At 34.8% G+C, this 21,311-nt stretch overlaps 2 protein-coding genes across 3 annotated transcripts in view; one reads left to right on the top strand and one right to left on the bottom strand.

The window, feature by feature from the left end:
- Nucleotides 1-21,311, bottom strand: part of CDC73 (cell division cycle 73) — an 81,978-nt gene that overhangs the window by 29,834 nt on the left and 30,833 nt on the right. The window lies entirely within an intron of this gene.
- On the top strand, nt 3,921-11,582 carry B3GALT2 (beta-1,3-galactosyltransferase 2). The gene is made up of 2 exons (XM_006203632.3): nt 3,921-4,508; nt 8,928-11,582. Exon 2 carries the CDS (start codon nt 9,049-9,051, stop codon nt 10,315-10,317), a length of 1,269 nt encoding a protein of 422 aa, XP_006203694.1. The 5' UTR covers nt 3,921-4,508; nt 8,928-9,048; the 3' UTR covers nt 10,318-11,582.

Genomic DNA, 21,311 nt, shown 5'->3' with positions numbered 1-21,311 from the left:
ACACTGGTTTTTTTAGATACGATGCTATTATCACACAAAGTATACTGTAAACTTAAGTTTTCTACGCAATGGAAAACCAAAAAATCCATGTGACTCACTTTATTAAGATGTTTGCTTTATTAAAGTGGTCTAGAATTGAACCCACAACATCTCTGAGGTAAGTCTTTACTGTTAAAGTATTTGCCAAATTACTGCTGATTTTAGATGCTTACAGTTTCCCTTAGTATCATTCGTGTTTTTCTGAATTAAAACAGATAAAGATGTCTACAGTTAACTTTGAAAGAGACACAAAATTTAGCTCTGCTTTCAAGTCGAAAGAAATTCTTAAACACTATGAGTAATGGCTAAACAAGTCTGTGAAAACTGAAGGAAAAGAATAAAGCAGGCAAACACTGACACTTGTGGTCATTCTGAGATTGCTCATTTGCAATCAGCTAATTCCTGCGTTGTAAGTTCGAAGAAAAGTAAAACTGGTTCATAAATCTACTGACTTCAAAAGAAAATGCCAAATTCTTAATAAACACAATAATTTTTTTTTCAAAAAGAGAAAACTTTTAATGTTAAATAGCCAAAAATATCCCATTTATCCAAATCTTTTATGTAATGAAAAAGATGTCATCTGATTTTAAGTCAAAACAGTCAAGAGCAATAAACTCCAAGCAAACACTGCTATGCAAAATTGGTGACTGAGTTCAATAAAACTAAAATCGGTACATAAACAACTGTGTCAAATGGAATTTTTCAGAGTATTACGCTGGAAACTACACCTGATCCAAAACATTAAGATTTTCCTCCAGCACTGGAGAAAGATAGGTGAGCACTAGCTGAAATAAATGGCTTGCATTTTGGGGCCAATTGGTCAGACTAATGCAAACAAGAATAGAGACCAACGTAGAGAAACCAGATTCATGTCTCCCTTCTCACATTACTCAAGGCTATCTGCTCATTATCAGAATGGAAACCACCAACCAATGATGAAATGTTCTCTCCACGCCCCCTTCTCGCTCATTCTTTTTACCAAGGACATTTGGTTGAATTTACATAGACAAATAGACAGTGTAATTCCATGAAATTACTTATCTTTACTCTTACATACTGAACAAATCTATACCTGAATAATCACGTAATAATCATTCAAAAACTATTAATGACATAATAAAAAAAGTAGTAACTATTTCTGTACCCCATAGAAACTAAGGGGTAGGGGCATAGCAAATCCTGTCTTTAAATTCTGACTTCTTGAGAGCTATTCTGGACATGCCCAGAAAAACCCTAAAGCCAGCCTGGACAGTTCTGTCCATAATTCAGTAATATCCACCTATTGCCCCACCACGGATGTGATATAAAATTAAAAAGCAGACCTATGCAAGTAAAAATTACAACACATTTATAACTATAAAACTTAACAAAGTAACTGCCAGTTTGCTGAGTCTGACAAAGAAACCTGTCACATTTACCGAGGCAGCTTAACCATGGAATTCAGATGTTAAAAGAAACTAAAGGAAAAGCTTCTACAAGGCTGCCTGTCATAAGATTTTTACAGTTTCTCTTAGCTAGAAACATGCAGGTTGTTAGAAAAAGTCACTAAAGTAACTTTGATCTCATGTCTGCTGCTTTTCTATACTTTATGTAAAGTTCCTAACCAGCCTAACTTAAACTTAAGAAACAGAATGCAGTTTATCTAAAAGTTAAAGGTAAATTCTGATGAAGCACACAGGTACCTTTTTATCAGTTTTCGGGAGTCTCTTCTGCTGAATAAGCACTTGCCCAATAGCAAGCATGGCTAATATCCCACTGGGAAGTCAGGGGCTCCCCCCAGTACTGCGAGGGACACCTAACCAGCAGGCTCCCTACGGAGTCCTCTTAATAACTAAGCTCCATAAGAAATCCAGTGGGGCATAAAAAAAAAAAAAAAGCCCAGTTAAAGATTAGCCAGAAAGAATTGTTTTATTCTTTCCGGAGAAAGGGCAGGGAATATATCTAAACCATCTTTTTATCTGTAACATTTAATAAGCTGTGCCTAACTGCAAATGTCGGCACAGAGCAGTTAATCGATATGTGTCTGTTGAACAAGCAAATAAAGTGAAAATATAAATATCCATTTATACTTCTGTGAATGATTTCTGGGTATGCTATGCCTAGTAACAGGAAAAACTTCCCACAGTTTCTCCAACAGTGCCATGTAGCACAATGGTTAAGAACGGAGCATAAGGACTTAGATGATCTTGCTTTAATTCCTAGTTGGACTCTTTCTCATCACTAATCATCTGATATTTGGGATAATTACTTTACAGCTCCAAACACTGGTTCCTCATCTTTAAAGCAGGTACTACAATAATAAAACTATTATGAAAAAAAGTCATTTATATAAAAGCTTAAGTAGGCTTAGCACTCAATATGAATTTGGTCGCTGCTGCTAGCTGCATAGTCAAATCCTTCATCAGGCATTACCGATAAATAATGATCTCCTAAAATACATTTAGACCTTTTATAAAATAAGTTATTTTAAGTAGGCACTTAAGCATTACTCTGCCACCTAATTTTAAAAAGAGTAGTTAGCATGTAATATGGGTGGACTTAGGGCCTAATATCAAGAAAACTGGGTTTTAGTTCTCTTGCTCACTTAACCAGAAAAAGTCAAAGCTCTAGGCCTTAGATTTCTTATTTATAAAACTCTTAATCTTCCTTCTAACATTTCTAGGAACATCACATACAATTCTGCAAAAACAGTCTAAGGATTCTTAAAACTACAAAACACATTTCATCAACTACACTAAAAAATATAATGAGGACAAAAAAAATTTATTATTAGAAAAAATGAAAATCTGTATTTGGAATAAAAGACATTACTAGGGAAGATAGGTGGGGTGAAAAATAGGACTACAAATACACAGCTTTAAGTTCCAAAATGATAAATTTCTGTGAGTTAATATCCCTGAAGTCTCAGAGGAAAAACTGTTAATTCAGGCTATTAAAAAAAAAACCAAAACAGACAATGCCCCAGTACTCCACAGAAAGCAGCAGCAAGGTGCACCCAAGAGATTAATAACCATACAAAGAAATATTCTGGAGTGAGTATCTAGTGCTAACTGAAAAATCTGCTTGATGGCAAGTTACTAAACCATCCTGAAATATTAGGACAAGTAAATATGATTAGTAAAACCTCATCATCCACCAAGAAGATCCTATACAAGTGTGCTCTATATACTCCATCATTTTGTTGAATCCCACCATACATGTAATTTTAAAGAAAATTTTATTTTAAATAAAAAATAAATGCTGACATTAAAAAGTTATTAAAAATAAAGTTTTGCTGCCTTCAAGAACACTAGAAACCATGTAAGACTGAAAAAGAGAAGTGGGCTGTATCACATCGTGTGTCAGTAAAGCAATATATGGCAGCTGATTTATATAAACCTCAGAAAATGAGGGGTGGGGTAGGGAATATCTGCGTTACAGATTAAAAGCGGTCTATGAGTCTTACCTAGTATTAGTAAAATTAGAGCAGTTTGAGGAAAAAAAAAACAAGGAAAGAAGTGCACAGAAGGGGTTAAATTATACCAAGTAATATATAAAAGCTCATATTGCTTATGCCCTATAGAATCATGTGATATGAAAACCAACAGCTAACACTGAAAACATTTAGAAAGCCTGTGCTTGAGCACAAAGTTTAAAAAAAAAATACGTTAGAAAAAAATAAAATTATAACCATTTCATAATCATTCCATTTTTGTTATTATTCACTCATCACTATACTTTCACTGATTATATATATAATTTACCACAAAGAAGCAAAATCTCTGAGCTTCTCCCTACCTTAGGTTTTTAGTCAAAATGAATGCAAACAATCACGTGGGATTCAGCCAAGCAGTGACGTTAAATTCTGCTCTGTCAGAGGGAGAGCATCTGTCAAGCCCACATTTAAACTGCTGCCTGCCTGTGCAGCAGCTGAGGAGCCGTGGATTTCATATTACAGGCTAAAACCCCAGTAAAACTGCTCAAAATCCTTCCTGCAGCTGCCAGGCAACAACGAAAGAGAGTTAAATCCTATTCTCTTCCAATACAATCGAAGCACTCCATTCTAGCTCTGGCTGCTTTACATTGCAGCTCTGTGTTATTACTAGAAATATGGATACTGAGAAGAGAATACAGCACTGCATTGTCCGGCCAGGAAAACAGCAGATGTAAAAAGCTTCAATGCATCAACTGTCGGGAAGAGTCAACAGTGCTCCAAACAGAACGAACAACTACAGCTCTTTTGTTTAAAGAAAGAGAAAGAAAATGAAAGTAAGGAAGAACCTCAGAAGACTAGGACCCATATGAACGAGGGTAACTCGGAGACAAGCAGACAGATGGACACTTTGGACACGGTGAAAAGCAATCGCAGGAGGCAGACTATTGGGGGATGTGCGCATGTTCGATAGCATCTTTTTTGCTGAAGTGATGGCGTGCCAAAAGTATTTTCAGTGGGCATGATCCTCTCCACATAAATGGCCTGACCAAGGAAGGTATGTCGATATCCTGTGTGTGATATTCATTTAAATGTCTGTTACCTTTTTATAGCTCTGGAGGCACTGATGTCTAATAAACAAGTTCATACAGTTCACTGTCCTTGAAACTATGAAAGGGTTTCTAAGTATATGATTTTAAAATTTGTCATTGTTTAGAAGACAAGCTGCCACTGCTTTATTCAAGTAAATATGTAGCTCGGAACAATTAGGGATTGCAGAAAAGGGAAACAGTAACAAGATTGGCTCAAAGGATTCTCTGAGAAATTAATAAACTTAAAAAAAATCTGTAGCCCTCTAAAGAAAACATAGCAATCCTCTATCAAATTAGGTCAAAATGAATCCTTACCCAATAAACTAAAGTGCTCTCTTAAAAATGGCTATCAAGAATCAGTGCAGTGAAATTACATTAAATAGTATCAAAGATGATCTTAACATTAAGAGCTTTTTTCAATCCTTTTAAAACAAAAGCTTAATATGTAACAGCTTTCAGTAAAATCTTCCCTCCTATATCCATCTCCGTAAATAAAGATAACAAATACAACCTATGAGACTATCAACAAATTTTAAATATCACCAAGCTGTAAGACACTAAAAGGAAAGCATTCACATAAGCTCACACAAGGCAGTGTGAGTTTATGCACAGCACACCACCAGAGCAGATTTGCATGTTGTTACAGTGTCCGCGAATACAACTTCAAACAAAGAAATATCAATAGTTAGGAAAATTACCCCCTTCTGAAACAGTGAGCTTTTATTTTAAGCAACAGACTGATTCTACATGATCAAAACATAAGGCTGTTTTTGGTGACCATTTTTAAAGTGAAATTCAAAGACATAACATGAAAATACTTTGATATAAAAATATCAATGCAACAGCAATACAAGGTCAAAAAATTAAACATAAATGTGCCTTCTGTGCTTCCAGGCTATATTAATATGCAGTAATGAACTACTGCCACAGTATGTGTGTGCAGGGTAGAAATAAATATAATGAAGTGTTTTAGCAACAATCACAGAATAGAAACCCACAGCTAGGGAACTCAGAAATTTCTAAAATTTCCTACAGATCATCAAAGATCCTGATTTTTGCTCAATTTCAGAGCACAACTCAATAACCTATTATTTAATAATCACCAAAAGAAACATTTTAAGACATATGTAAGCAATTCTTTATAAAATTAAGATCAAACAATTTTATCAGGCCCTATTATTATTACAACTCAACATCAACTCTCATTCACAGTATGAATTTTTATTCCCTTAAAGAATGAAATCATGTTATTAAGCCAAAAAAAAGGTGGTTGTAAAAAGTCTCAAGTCCCTCTTAATAACTCAATCTCGCCAATAAAACATTTTTATAAGCTAGATAGCTCAAAACAAGAGTGTTGAGTTTTTTATTCAAGCACCCCTTAAGCCTAAAACTGTTCCAAGAGACTAAAGATATCAACACTTTTAAAAGCCAAATGATAAAAGTGTACATGTGTGTGTGAAATACTGAAACAATATTTTACAGTCACAGTCTCCCCATGAACTTCAATCCATAAGATGTAAATACACATTAATAACTTGGTAATATTTAACAAATTAACAACTTTCAGCTGTAAAACTATTTAAAATGCCAAAATATTTTAACTTTCTTGTCTTGTTCCCACTTAAGAATTAAAGTACAACAGGCAGTAACTGGAGAATAATTTTATCATTTAATAAAAGGAGGAACAGTTACTTTAATTTTACTTTCCTTTAACAGAAAAATTATGATAAATACTTGAGAAATTTTTAATAAAGAATTTAAGCTAGACATGTACCACCATTTACCAATGGGAGATGAACAAATGAGTACATCTGGATTTCAAGCATGAGCAACTTAATATTTACAAACATACAAGTATCATAAATTTAAATTAAGATGCATCTCTGTCACGTATTACTACAAAATCATATAGGACCATAAACTACATGTTTATGCTAAATAACAATACATAATAATTTGCTGCTTTCTGTAACACTGAAATACTTTAAAGACATCATTTTGGGTATAATGTTTTCATAAAAATACAATTTACCAATATGATATTTACCTTCATTTTTTTCAGTCCTTTATTGAAAAACTCATTCAAACATCTGACCTTATGTTTATTGCTTCTTAAAGTATCAAATTTATACTTTTAAAAGCTCTAAAATGATTAGAGTTCAACCAGATTCCAAGCATTCTTATACCAACAGAAAGCTGATAATACTTAACGTAGCTTTGGAATGTTTAAAATAGATTATCAAATAAATTTAAAAAGCAACTTCTGTTTCTTTTCAATTTACACATAACCCTTTATATCTACTGGCTTCTTTTATGAGGTGGGGGAGGAATTATTACTATTTCTCAACTATTTTATTTGAAAATAAAAGCTCAGAAAGAGTTTCCTCATCTAAACAGAAGGGCCAACTATTTACAAGTATGAGGAGAAAGAGTTTCTAAATCAGAACACTTAGCTCTATTATTTTCAACTTAGCTCACAACAGAACTATGTTTTACTGGTACAGTGAATGGCCTTGGCCTTCATTAGAGTAATGTGAAGTTAAAATTCATGTAAATACACCTAATAAATAACAAACCAGATTCTGTTTTTAAAACACCCAAACTTAAAAAGAAATAACTGCTAATATCTCACAAAAAGATCAAATATTTTCTTACATTGAAGAAATAACCGTAACTTCTGTAACTACTGCATAATTTCAGATACTACAAATTATCAAAAGCTGGCGCCTGTGATATTACTCTTCAGAAATGTGTTCAAATTCCCAACTACTTGCTCCTCCTAGTGGCTCTTACTAGAATAGTAGTACTTTCATTCATACGTATGTCTAACACTTTCAATCAATATTTTCAAAATACTTCATGTGAGTGAATTTTACTCTATAATTATTCAATTGTATGAGGACTTCCATGATTTCCCCAAAATAATAAAATTTCATATCAAGGTTAAGCAAATCAGGTATTAACCATAAACCTCTCAATATCACAGGCTAAATAAATACATACATATATATGTATATATTATAATTCCAAATAAACCAATGCTCCTACAATAAATTTTTTAATTTACTAGTTTTCTTTTACTTAAAGAAACAATTGTCACAATAAGTTGAAAAAATTAAAAATACACATTAGTCCTGTTCTCAAAGTTCTTCTTTCCTCTTTTAATAGAATTCAAGCTATAGCTCCTTACCCATCCTCTACTCCCATGCCTTGATCCAGAAAAACTAAGAACTGAAAACCGTTAACACATCTGTGCTATGCACTGAAAAAACTCATTCAAAGATCAGTTCTTAATATGGGCATCATGAACCTCCCATACTGACATTTCATAATTTTCCTAAACCTAGGGCTCTACATGTCATGCTAGCATCAGTCCTAAAAATGTAGTAAATTCTCCACATGCACATTTAGAACACAGCATAACTCAAAAATCTTCTAAAATACATTTTGTGAAATTTTAAACAGTAGGATATAATAGCACCTATTGTCTATATTTTGTAAGAAATCTGAAAAGACTGTTCAGAGTAGTTCTTTGTTTAATTCTAACATGGAGATTCAACTGAGAGATATGATAGGACTCTGAAGGCCACAGATAATTAAAGACAATCAGCTGCTGTATTTTATAAATCAATCTTAAGTCTAAGCAAGGACAATGATCTCATGAATACCTCATATTTGAAGTGGAAGGTTAAAATTAGAAAAGGGTACTTGAAAATGTTCATCATTTATTACTGTCTTAAAATCCTGCACTGAAGTTACTGAACCCTGAAAATTAATTTTGACAGGTGCATCTTCTCATTGACTTTCTCAACACAGTAGGGGCCAATGGAAACATGCCAAGCAGTGTTCTGTGACTAACAGAACTCTGCCATAATCAACCTTGCACCGTCTGTCCCACAACTGATACATGACCATTTTATAATAAAAGGCTGCTCGCTGTGCACCATACCACCAATGGTTTGTCAAATCAATTTTACTTAATGCCAATAAATTTTCTATCTGCTCTCAGGCCTTCTTACATGGCCTCTTCTCAATAATCCAGTAACGTTTTTCTCTTCTACATGCATACAACTTTTAATCTTTAACGTAAGTCAGAGGTACAAATGACCAGAGCTACTGAGATGATGAAATAAGTGGAAGAAAATCAATCCATCACCTCTCTCTAAAGTGCTCACTGTGCTCCCAAGGTCTATTTTTAAAGAAATTATTCCTGCTCTCAGGATGTTATGTTGCCAAGGGAAGACAAATCGCAAACTTTGTTCCCGGGTTATATTTTCACAGCTTAAAAATTCCCATTTACCCTAATTTTATTAGCATCCAAAGTCTCTTTCAGGCAGTTCTGTAATATTGAGCATTTTGTAAACTTTTATGCTTCATCTTTACAGAATGACTGCGAGAGAGACGATGTGACTGAATTAGAAAATGACTACCAAAGAATAACACTGATTGAGAAGAACACATTTTCAGCCGCCGATCTCTCACATCCCATTACTGGATATTTACAACATGCTTCAGTGGAGGAGAAGACACTGCTGCTTTGCAAAGATGAGCTGGAATGCCAAGAGGTCTCTGTTCCGCACCCATCTTATTGGTGTACTTGCTCTAGTGTTTCTTTTCGCTATGTTTTTATTTTTCAGTCATCATGACTGGCTGCCAGGCAGAGCTGGATTCAAAGAAAACCCTGTGACATACACTTTCCGTGGATTTCGTTCTACAAAAAGTGAGACAAACCACAGCTCTCTTCGGAACATTTGGAAAGAAACAGTCCCTCAGACTCTGAGGCCTCAAACAGCAACTAACTCCAATAACACAGACCTGTCACCACAAGGAGTTACAGGGCTGGAGAATACACTTAGTGCCAATGGAAGTATTTACAATGAAAAAGGTACTGGACATTCAAATTCTTACCATTTCAAATACATTATCAATGAACCTGAAAAATGCCAAGAGAAAAGCCCTTTTTTAATACTACTAATAGCAGCAGAGCCTGGACAAACAGAAGCGCGAAGAGCTATTCGGCAAACTTGGGGCAATGAAAGTCTAGCACCTGGAATCCAAATCACACGAATTTTTTTGCTGGGTGTAAGTATTAAGTTAAATGGCTACATTCAACGTGCAATACTGGAAGAAAGCAGACAATACCATGATATCATTCAACAAGAATATTTAGATACATACTATAATTTGACCATTAAAACACTAATGGGCATGAACTGGGTGGCAACATACTGTCCACATATTCCATATGTTATGAAAACTGACAGTGACATGTTTGTCAACACTGAATATTTAATACATAAGTTACTGAAGCCAGACCTGCCTCCTAGACATAACTATTTCACCGGTTACCTAATGAGAGGATACGCACCCAATCGAAACAAAGACAGCAAGTGGTACATGCCACCAGACCTCTACCCGAGTGAGCGCTATCCTGTCTTCTGTTCCGGGACTGGTTATGTTTTTTCTGGAGATCTGGCAGAGAAGATATTTAAAGTTTCTTTAAGTATCCGTCGTTTGCACTTGGAAGATGTATATGTAGGGATCTGCCTTGCCAAGTTGAGAATTGATCCTGTGCCCCCTCCCAATGAGTTTGTATTCAATCACTGGCGAGTTTCTTATTCAAGCTGTAAATACAGCCACCTAATTACCTCTCATCAGTTCCAGCCTAGTGAACTGATAAAATACTGGAACCATTTACAACAAAATAAGCACAATGCTTGTGCCAACGCAGCAAAAGAAAAGGCAGGCAGGTATCGCCACCGTAAACTACATTAGAAAAGACAACTTTTTTTTTTCAAATGTGCAGTCTGTAAAATATTGCTAAAAGCATGTATAGTTAAAACTGATTACATCCATAGGACAAGCTTTAGTTAAAAAGTCATCACATAAAGGAATCCAAAAACATTTTTTTTAATTTCTGAAGAAGGTAATTCTTAAAAATACAACATTATATAACAGAAAGGCAACCCAAAAGAATCTATTAAAAATCCACATAAGGGGATTCTATGTATTAACATGCAATAACAGGCATGCATATGTCAGTGAATCAAGTCTTTTGTTAGGGGCCAAGAAGATGTGTTCACATATATTTTCCATATAAATTTTAAATTAAGAAATGGAGACAGTCAAAACACCCATCATTTTAGATTCAGTTTTTCACTTCGATATATAATTAAATGTAAATAAAACATTACTGTCAGTTTTAAGGAAACTTTATAATTGTGCGAAGGACAAATTTTCTGACCTATTCTAGGGTTCTAAAAATCATAATCCATGCAATAAGATTTAGTTGAGTTATTCCATAAACATATTTATAAAGTTCAGAAATTTCATCAGTGCATCTCTCATCTAAGTATTCACTTTTTAAAAACAACCGAGATACTCATTTTCTTTTATTAATACTCACATACAGTGGGAGAAATGATTTTGACATGATGTGATAAAATGTGAAAAATCAATGTGTCTCAGGCTCAAGTTTTTATAAAAAAAATTAAATGTTTCAAAATAGAAAGTTTGTTTCCTCATTGGTGTTAAGGGCCAAGTTAGTACTTCAATGATTTACTCAATTTGCCAGTTGCTGCACTCTCAAGGAACACCACCACTTAACTTCAAGCATATCTGAAAAAATATATATCATTTCCTTCTGACTGAAGCAAAAGTGATTACTTACAGGCACAAAGAGAATGTACTGTTGAAAAAATACGAAGGATAAAGAGTGCAGCAACAGTTTCATTCAATACATTTTTAAGATGCATGTCTGCCAAACTGCAACATATGGGAAGTTTATTTCCTGACAGCAGGTGTACACATGCCAATACTTAATCACTGTATGGCACCTACTTCCTTCTCTGAGTGCCAAGTTTACAAACCTGCAGTTTTTAATTTGGTGGATGACAAATATTCTGCATCACCAATTAAAAACTTTCTGGGGGGATGGGGGAAAACTACAAATGTTTGATGAACATTTGATTCTAGGATGAACAATGTATACAATGCACTTTTATCAAGTTTTTAATAAAAAAAGTTTAAAAAACCCTTTATTGAGTGTTATAGTCCAAATATTTCACAGTAATTTCATTTGGTTCCATTACAAATTTTAAAATCAAGAAATACTAACCCATTAATATTAAAACAAGTGTTTTTATTTCATACAAGTATATAAATTTATTAATCTTAATTTGGGTGTTACTTATCCTAATTCTCATAACAATCACTGTTATCCTTTATTCCATTCTGAAGAGATAATGCCTCAAAACAGAACTGTAATATGTTAAAGTTCAGAATCAGAGAAAATGCTTCAGTACTTGTTATTTAATGTGTTGGATTCTATTTATAATCAACTTATCTCTCATTTCCAATTCAGTAGCCTAAGTGTTCTACTCTACATAGAATAATTCTGAAAGCTGAGCCATATTACCCCTCAGATCTTGGTTAAGTCTGTTTTTCACTTAATTTATTCTGCATGATTACAAAAAGACTAAAATTACTAAATATCAAAATTACTACACATGTAAGAGGATAATACCAAATTAGATAAGTAAGTTTGATGAAAAACAAAAGAAATTCTTCCCTCAATACAGGGTAATTCCCTCATTAATACTTTAGAAGTTTTTTTTTTAAGTGTATGTATATGCATGTGTGCATGCACAGGTATGTACTCAAACAGAATTCAAACACTATTTGTCAAAATTATTATTATAGTGCAGTATCTTTAAAGATAGTATTTTTCTTCCAGAAAAATTCAAGTTTAAAAAGATGACTTACAAAAAACAGAATTCCTAACAGAAAACTAAATTTCAATCTCAGGCATCCATTTACAGTCATTTCTATATCCATGATAATACTATCCTGAAAACTGATAGTAATCTGATGACACTCTGAGTTCTCAAAGAGCACTGGATCAAACAGTAAAGTTTTACAGTACTACCAAAAATCCTTAGTTTAAAATAAATATTCTATTATTCATTTATTTTTGACCTTCCACTCTTAACATGCAAGCTATTTCTTCAGCAAAATATGAATTTTCATACTATGGTATTTAAAAATATGATATTTAAACATCTCACCAAATATTAGTTGTACCTTATTTATGCCCAGGACTATGTAATTTTTATTATACACAAAAATATAATTTTAAATGACAGCACTGCATTTGGTCTGAGAAAAAATTATAGGAATAACTATGCAATCTTTATGTTCATAGTGCTAATAGATATTTTGGAAGCTAAAAATACCAAAATTTTCTATACTTGCACTAGTTTATTTTGATCAAGAACATAGGTGATCAAATTCTAATTCAAGTAAATAATTTAAATTTCTCACCTCTTAATATACATATAACCACATACTATCAACTGGAATCTTATTAATAGCTATTACCAAAACCCCTATAAAAATATTAACAATGGCAGCAGGAACTGCTTACTGACTGAGCATGTACTGTGTTCAAGCACTTTACATACATGATCTCATGTAATCTTTATAATTAACACTAAGGAGAGAAAGACTCCTAGAAGGGGTTAAATACCTAAGATCACACAGCTAGCAAAGCAGCGGGGTTTCTCTTCAAAGACTTAACCATCATGCTATGTTCTGTTTTCTATTTCACACGTGACACCTGCCAGAAGGTCCAAAACACTAAGCAGAAATGGCCTGTCTTCTATTCTCCTATTCTATGCCTACTCTTTCCCTTTTGCTAGGATGTTCAGGGCTTCATGACCACTTCTGCGCACCAGAGGGACACTGGGTGTTGGACAAATAAAGAGAGGGAAAGGAGAGGAAATCTGATCCCGCAGTCATTTTTCCTCCTTTTCAGCTGGTGATGTCTGGGGGCCAGAAACGTAGAAAAGCTAAGAATTACTAGCTTAACTCTTGCTCCTTTTGGGCATTGAGACACACCTATAAACAACAGGCAGGTGGCACTTAGAAATTATGTAAAATGTGCTTCTTTTGAAGCACCATTTCATCACTTTTAATAGATAAAAGCAGCACTGCATTTACTCTGTGAGTCGGTCAACAACTGGTTTGTGATGAGGCAGTGAAACCCGTTTAACCAGCTGATTCTGTCTGTTTTCAGTTTTTACTGCTTAACTACAAAATTTGACTATTACATTAACACACATGTAAGAAGCCAAAAAAATCTCTTGTATACATACATTCTAACATACCTCACAGAGCATCAGTGCAGCACTGAACATCACTCCTAGGAGACAGGTGATGAACACTGAACGCTAAAAGGTGGCATCTTGAGTTTCAGGAAGAAACCTGTTGCCGCATATTCCACCCACACACACAAACCCCCGCCCCCAACTCTCTTCCAAGCAGGATCTAACTAGAAACCTTACTACTTTCAAGATACCATTTGCCCGAGAGGGAACATTTCTGTATCTATAGGAACTGTTTCCCCTCCTTTACCAGCAAACGTCTGGGCTGAAGGACAGTTGGGGCGAAAGAAACTGCCTCCATCTGCTGATTAACCTAATAATTTCACCTTCCACCTGAATCCTACAGACTCTAAATCTGAATTTCACTTTAAACAGTATCCTAAACACTTAAAAAAAAAAAGAAATTAACATGATCACAAAAAATAAAAATTAAATAACAGAAAGCTTAACATTTCATCTTAAATTCATGATTATATGAATTTTTAATTAAATGATTAAAAGATACTAATTTATACAATATAATAAAACTAACAGGGTTATTGGCTTCAGTGTCATAACTAAAATGCAATTAAAAACATACATTCAAACCCAGACAACAAAAAGAATTAGCACGAGATTCAAACAGCAATGAGAATCTTCTAACGTGCTGGCAGATTTTCTTTGGGAAGCTACTCCACCCTCAAATAAGAAAGTTCTAGGAAAACTTTCCATCAAGGTACACCACCACGCACTAGCCGAGCTAAGACAATCAGAGACCCTGTCTTTTAGCAATCTGAATCCTGACAGAAACAAACACGCACTGAGGAACACAACCCTTCGCAAAGAAAATGGCTGGAGCTAATTCGTTTGACCTTCAGCACCCTGCAGAAATTACCCATTCATTCTTGCTGCCTAAATCCCCAGAGCTGCTATGGGTTCCTGTCCCTTCTACCATTTGGTTCTTTAATTTTATGAACTCACCCATAACATTCTGATACTTTTTTGGTTTGTTATCACTTCAGTTAGTCAATTTTTGCCTGTAACCAAAGAACCCTAAGTGACAGAAAACCTACTACTGCAAATTCTGCAGTAATAAAGTTGTTCTTAGGTCCTGTGATGACTCCACAGTGCTCTGTATGACCATGCCCTCCATGTGCTTTGCCACCTGAGCAAATGAGGAGTGTAAAGGGATCCAAGAACAACTTCTCTGTTAAAGAAAACAGGCTGAAAATTTTGGAGCTGTTCATAATCTGTATCCATGGCCATGCCTTCCAAGACTACAAAGCAGTTTTTGTACATATAATACAGCCGAGGCTATGTTGCTATAGATACCTTATTACTAAGGAGGGGCCAGGAAAACAGGGTTTGAGGGTTTTGCTTCTCAAGTCACACCGCCATGAGACAGAGTCAACATGTCTCGGAAGTGACCACACCAAGGGCTGCTTGAGCCTGGTGCCATCGAAGCTTAGAAATTAGTGGACAGAAGACAGAACCACACCTTCACATTTGCTATTTAAAACTATATTCCTTCATCAGACATCTCTTCGTCTCCTGATAAGGTTTAAAAAAATAACAAAGCTACAAATGTCTTCCTGGTATATTTATGTAAGAGACGGAAGAGAATGAATGACTCCTCTACACTGAAAAGAGAAAGCTTATAGCTGGACAAAACAAGACCAGTAAAGTAATTTTTTACAAAAAATAAAATAAAGTTCTTAATCAAAGTCCACAAGCATATACCCCCAAGTTTAAAGTATCTGAGTGTCTTTAAGTACACGTATTTAACAGTATATTTAAACCCAGTTATCTCCTCTCACCTCCAAATTGAGTAATTTTTCATCCCTTCCTGTCTCAGTGAATGACTGTATCCAGTCAGTGGCCACATCAAAATATCATGAGTCATCCTTGCTACTTCCTCCTCTTGTTAGCCCCTGTAACTATCTGTCCCCTCAAACCTGCTGCACAAACTTTAAGGCCCCTCATATCACAGGACATTTCTAAGCAAGGAGTATGGTGCTAAAGCTCAAGAAGTATCAATTTTCCTCAAAACAAATTCAGTACAGATGAAACTGCACAAACAGATCAGATTTACCATGCTAAATTCTACAGCTCTAATATTAGGCCGATTGAAATTCTTGAGTCCAGTCCTCCTCAGAGTTGAAGAAAACATCTAAAAGTCCATTCACTTGATAATTATTTCCTGAGAGCCTAGGCATTAAGACATGAGCTGTAGATACCCCGATAAATAAAAATAATCATTAAGCTGTTGAGTTAATACTCCTTCGACGGAGAAGGCCATATATCAGATCTACATACAAATAAACGGAAAGGACAACTGTGCCATCTGTCAGGAAGGAAAGACACAGTGCTCTGCAAGCATGTAACAGGGGATCTGATCTCATCTGTGTTGCCCAGGGTCAGAGAAGTCTTTTCTGAGAAAATGTTTATGTTAACATCTAAGAGATAACTAGATGTTAATCAGGCAAACGGAACAATCCCCAGAAGAGTGAATAACAGGTACAATGGCCCTGAGGTTGGAGTAAACTATGGCACAAAAATAAAAGAGGAAGATTGTTAGAAGTTGATGCCAGAAAGGTAAAATTAAAGATAGGGACAGGCAAAATGACACGAAGACTTTGTAGTACGTATTAAGAATTATAGTTTTCAATCCTAAGAGTAATGGAACGCCATTGATGATACAGCAGCATTTGGAAGAAAAAAAAAACAACACTGAGGCTAGCTCATGCATAATAGCTCCGATCTTCTTAAGTGTCTGAAGCACACTGGCTGGAACATGAGGACAGACCGAAGAGACACATGAGTGACAGAAGACCAACTGTGAGACTGCTGCTTAGTCCAGGGAAGACACAAAAACGGTTGGGCCAGGAAGGATGGTAGTGACGTGGAGATAAGGAATTCCAGAGAGGTCAGGAAGAAAGGTCTTCAAGATGTGTGGATTCTGGAGGTGAGGGAGAGGGGGTAAGTGGCCTAAGATCCTGGCGGGGGTACTGAGGGGATGCGGCACCATTTACCAAGAAAGTAAACACTGTATAAGAACCTGATTCACCAAGGATAACAAAATAAAGACCCTCTAAAATAACGTATAAAAGGACTGTCTAGTGGCACTGAGGGACTATGTACTGCAAAGCATCAATAATAATAAAGTTTAACTACTCTACAAGCATATGAAAGAATGGATGGTAACTAAAATTATATGTGTAATATGAGCTTAAGAAACATTCATTCAATAACTACTTTTCAAGCAACATTTATGGCCCAGTACTCTGTTCTCAGCCCTGGGGATATGGTGGAGGGAAAGAAAGATGTGGTACCTACCTTCAGATCCTCATATTCAAAGAAAATCGTCAATGTAAACAAACAAACAGGAATACGAGAAGAAAAAAAACAGGGAGGTCGTGCTGGAAAAGTGGCCTTTAAACTGAGATCTGCATTTTGAAAAGCCAGTCTTGCTCAGAGCAAGAGGAAGAATGATCCAGGCAAACAGAACTTCAAACAAACACAAAGGCCAGAAGGCTGAGAAGAACTTGACAAGTTCATAGAAAAAACAGAAAAAAAGCCAGTGAAGCAGAACCGAAGCCAGGAAGGCCTTTCTTAGCAACTTTACTCTAGAGCAGAGGGTTATGGATAGAATTCAGAAGGTCCCTCAATTTGGATGCGAAAAAAATTCATAATTTTCACCAACCTCTAACAGAAGTTGACATTTCCTTCTTTCATGAATGTAGGCAACAAACCACACTACTATTAACAGCGGTTGTGACTCTGTCACCAATGGAAATCAAGTACTTTCATATCACATTACAACTCTTACAGATATCCTGAAATATTGTATATGTTCATACTTAAAAATTCTGGCACTTACTAGATTTGTCACTGGATCTTGTTATATAATGCATTAGTAAAAGCAGCACAAAGCACCATGTCATAAATTTGTATTTCTTAAATATCTTTATAATTTTATTTCAATATAACTGGTTTTCTTTGTTACCTTATGTATTTTATTTCATGCACTGAAACACTATACAGAGAGAGAACTCAAAGGATTCTACTAAGTGGGTCTATGGCACAAAAAAAAAAGAACATCTTATCTAGAATAAAAGAAATGTAAGTCTATCAACTAAATGCAACCGTTGGTGCATGTTTGGGTCCTATTTGCAACAAGTGAACTACAAAAAGAGATTTTGCAGAAAAACCAAGGAAACTGGAAAATGAACTGGGTATTAGGTGATACCTACAAATTATTACTTATTTTGTTATATGTGATAATGCTTCTGTCACTAGGTTTTCTTAAAAAAGGCCCATTTTTTTTAAGAAGCGCAAAGTACGTAAGAAGAAAATGTTAGCATCTGGGTTTTGCTTTACAATACTCCAGGGAACAGCTAAAGAAAAAGTGTTTAAAAAATAATTATAGAGTCTCTGTGATGAGTAGATAAAAAACCATACACTATTTTCTCTAATTATATTTATGTTTGAAAGTTTCCATAACTAAGAAAAAACCCTGGCAGGGGTGGGAGGGGAGCATTTGGTAACCGCCTTGCAAAAGAGCCCCTAAGAGGGAAAAAGATTGCAAAGGGGCACTGTTTGTTGGAAAAAAAAAAAATAAGTGCTCCTTTCTCCAGGCTGATGATGTACTAGACCAAGTCACCTAACCTGATGAGGGTGTAAGCTACCTAAGGGATTTCCTCTTTCTTCCCCCACTGTGTGCAGGGAAGACACAGGCATCACGAACACTTGCTCCGGCATTGTTCCCATCCTGTGAGTGGGCACCACCTATATAATGGCACTCAATTCAAAGAAAAAATAACCTACTCTCATTGTATCAATTGGCAGGCCTAGAAAATTAGTTTTTGATCAAACTAGCACAAACTGGCATTAGAAATAGCAATGGTTTAGGAAAAAAAGTAAGTTATATCTTTAGCTAACAGGAAGTTCTTGATAGTGCAAAGTTTTACCAATAAAAATTTAATTCCTTCGGTACTAAGAAATACATCTTATTTTCTCACTGCTGTTAGTCTGAAATCCAAATACATCAGTAATAATTTTCATTTAATATTCCTGCATTTCCTAAGATAAACAGAAATAATAGTTTTAACTACAGTACACAGGCAATAGCCATCATGCAAACGTCTTTTAACACTTTTTAAATAAATCAAACTAAACAGAATGAGATGTTAGTCCTAAAGCTGAATCAGTAATCTAAAGAACTACATCATACTCACTTGGATAGATGAGTCAGACACACCAAAAGGAAGAGAAATCACAATGGCAAAGCCTGCCTAAGCAGTGACCGAAGCTGAAGGCTCCCTGGCCTTGCAACGGGTCTTCTTTTACTGAAGAGATGCAACTCTCAAGCTGGTATTTCATTAATACCATTCCTCTAATACCATTAAGTGTTTAGAAGGTATAATTCAGTATGTGCTCATTATGCAAGCATATTATTAACACTGTGATTTTCCAAGTAGCTTCTCTACAGGGAGAACATGTATGTGCTGGACAGAATAACTCAGTGCCCAGTGCCCAGGGCAGTTATATTCCTCCTTGTAAATTAATAAATCAGCATTTGGCACCTCAAATACTACTCTTCCGTAAGCCCAAGCAACAGATCGGTCTCTCCCAGAGCACTAATACTACCCAGTTCCTCAGCCTCTCTCTGGAAACGCCACTCTATTAGGCAACTTGGGATCCACAAAACTGATCTTTGCCAGGCAGTCGAATCCACCCTGCTCCTTACCACCAGCAGTGAGTGATGCTTTGATCTGTTACGTAACAAAGATGGTGCTGCAAATTCTTCAGGTACTTAGAACCAGACTGTATGACTATGGATTGGTCTTCAGTGATCTGCAAGAGGGTTCCACTGTAAACTATAAATGTAGTATGACCAGTGTGTCACAGTGAAGCGTGTTTTTATAAAATCTACTATCCTAGGAATCAACTCTTTGACTTTAATGGTAATTTGTAAAAATGTTATGCTGACTTGATTTTGAAATAATTTTGTGTTTGACCTTATATACTTCTGCAAAAACCTAAATGTTAAGGAACAAATGCTTTTTCAAAGACAACATAAAATACGACTTCAACCACAAGACAGCTACCTGAGTTCTACGGCATGACTTCTGTCTCCAATTAAAACAAAAATAAAAGTTTTAAAAAGCTCAGTTCCTTGGCATTTCAAATGAATATGTCTTCAACTTATTACAGCAAAGCACCATTCTGAAATTTCAAACAAGAACTTAGTTTTTAAATAGTAAGATTTGTCCAGGCCAGAAGCAACTAATCCAGTTTAAAAAAAACAGATATTTAAAATAAACATTTGAACAGTCACTCACAGAGGAACATGAGAAGCAGGAAAAACAAGAATAACATTATAAGAAACATCCACCAAGAAACAGACCTGGAAAAGAAACCAAAACTTAGAATTAAAGATCAAATGAGGCTGGTAGGATATGGGACAGAGGGGAGACTAAGGGATGCTGACTATCCAATAACTAGGAAGAGAAAAATACTGAGACACTAAGAAGATAAAATCTGAATATAAAATTTATACAAAAGATTAGAAATTTACTGAAGATTTAAATCAATTTATGAAGACCTAGAAATTAATACAGCAAACTAAAACTCAGCCAGCCAACAGACAAGTACCCATGAAGAAAATATATAAACACCCAATGACAGTATTAACCAGTTGTTAATACACTAGGGTTTTTTTCATTTGAATGAACTGATTCAAATCATGTCATGAACTTTAAGTATTAAGTATTAATTCTTCCCTCAAATTAATGAAGAAAAATATATAAAATGTAATCATGTTTATGTTAAAAAATAGTAGTCTAAAAATATACTGAGTTAGAATTTAAAATTGATGAAATATGTTCAATAATACACGAATTTCATTAAAACTGAATAGATTAAATAAATATGTAGTGATGAAGATAAAAAGAAATTAGAATAAAAGGCTACAGTGTAGTACGTCCAAGAGAGAATATTAAATTTAAGGAAAATTCGAAGTTTGCTTTTGGGAATATCTGATTCATATATAACTGTAGCATTATATAGGGAACTACAATGAAAAGAATTTATACAATCACACTGAAATCTCATAGCATAAATTTTCATATGAACAAAATACCATAATATTTCCAAACTGGTTTCTGTTTTCTCCTGAACAGAGAAAATCACTTTGAAACAAAGTGATGTTAACATTATTATTTAAAATTATGCACTGGTTTCTAAATTATTCTAACATGTATGCCAAGAATAGTTTTGTCTATGCTTCTTTCAAAAATAAGTCTCAGGAAAAAAATTAATAAGTAAGTCTTGGGAATTTTGTGATCATGGCATTAACTATATGGTCACTGGTAGAATATTTTTAATTTTAAAGGTATGTTACAGACATTATTAAAATCTCTGCTACATTTTGAATAAACCAATAATTACTCTTTAATGGAATGCAAAGCTAAATTAATGGAGTTTAACTATATAGGCTTACACCAAAAGTACCATTCATTGTTCAATAGATTTTCAATGAATCTCAACAAGATACATAAACTGAAAGCAACAGTGTAAAAAAGCAATATTATAAAAATAACTTTTACTTTATAGGCATTAAAA

The sequence above is a fragment of the Vicugna pacos genome, chromosome 23 (assembly GCF_048564905.1).
Source record: "Vicugna pacos chromosome 23, VicPac4, whole genome shotgun sequence".
NCBI classification, from domain to species: domain Eukaryota; kingdom Metazoa; phylum Chordata; class Mammalia; order Artiodactyla; family Camelidae; genus Vicugna; species Vicugna pacos.
The sequence above is the reverse complement of the archived record's forward strand: the minus strand, read 5'-3'. Positions and strand labels throughout refer to the sequence as shown.

Coding starts and splice junctions, on each gene's coding strand:
- B3GALT2 (XM_006203632.3), top strand. CDS start 9,049: ATGCTTCAGTGGAGGAGAAGACACTGCTGCTTTGCAAAGATGAGCTGG.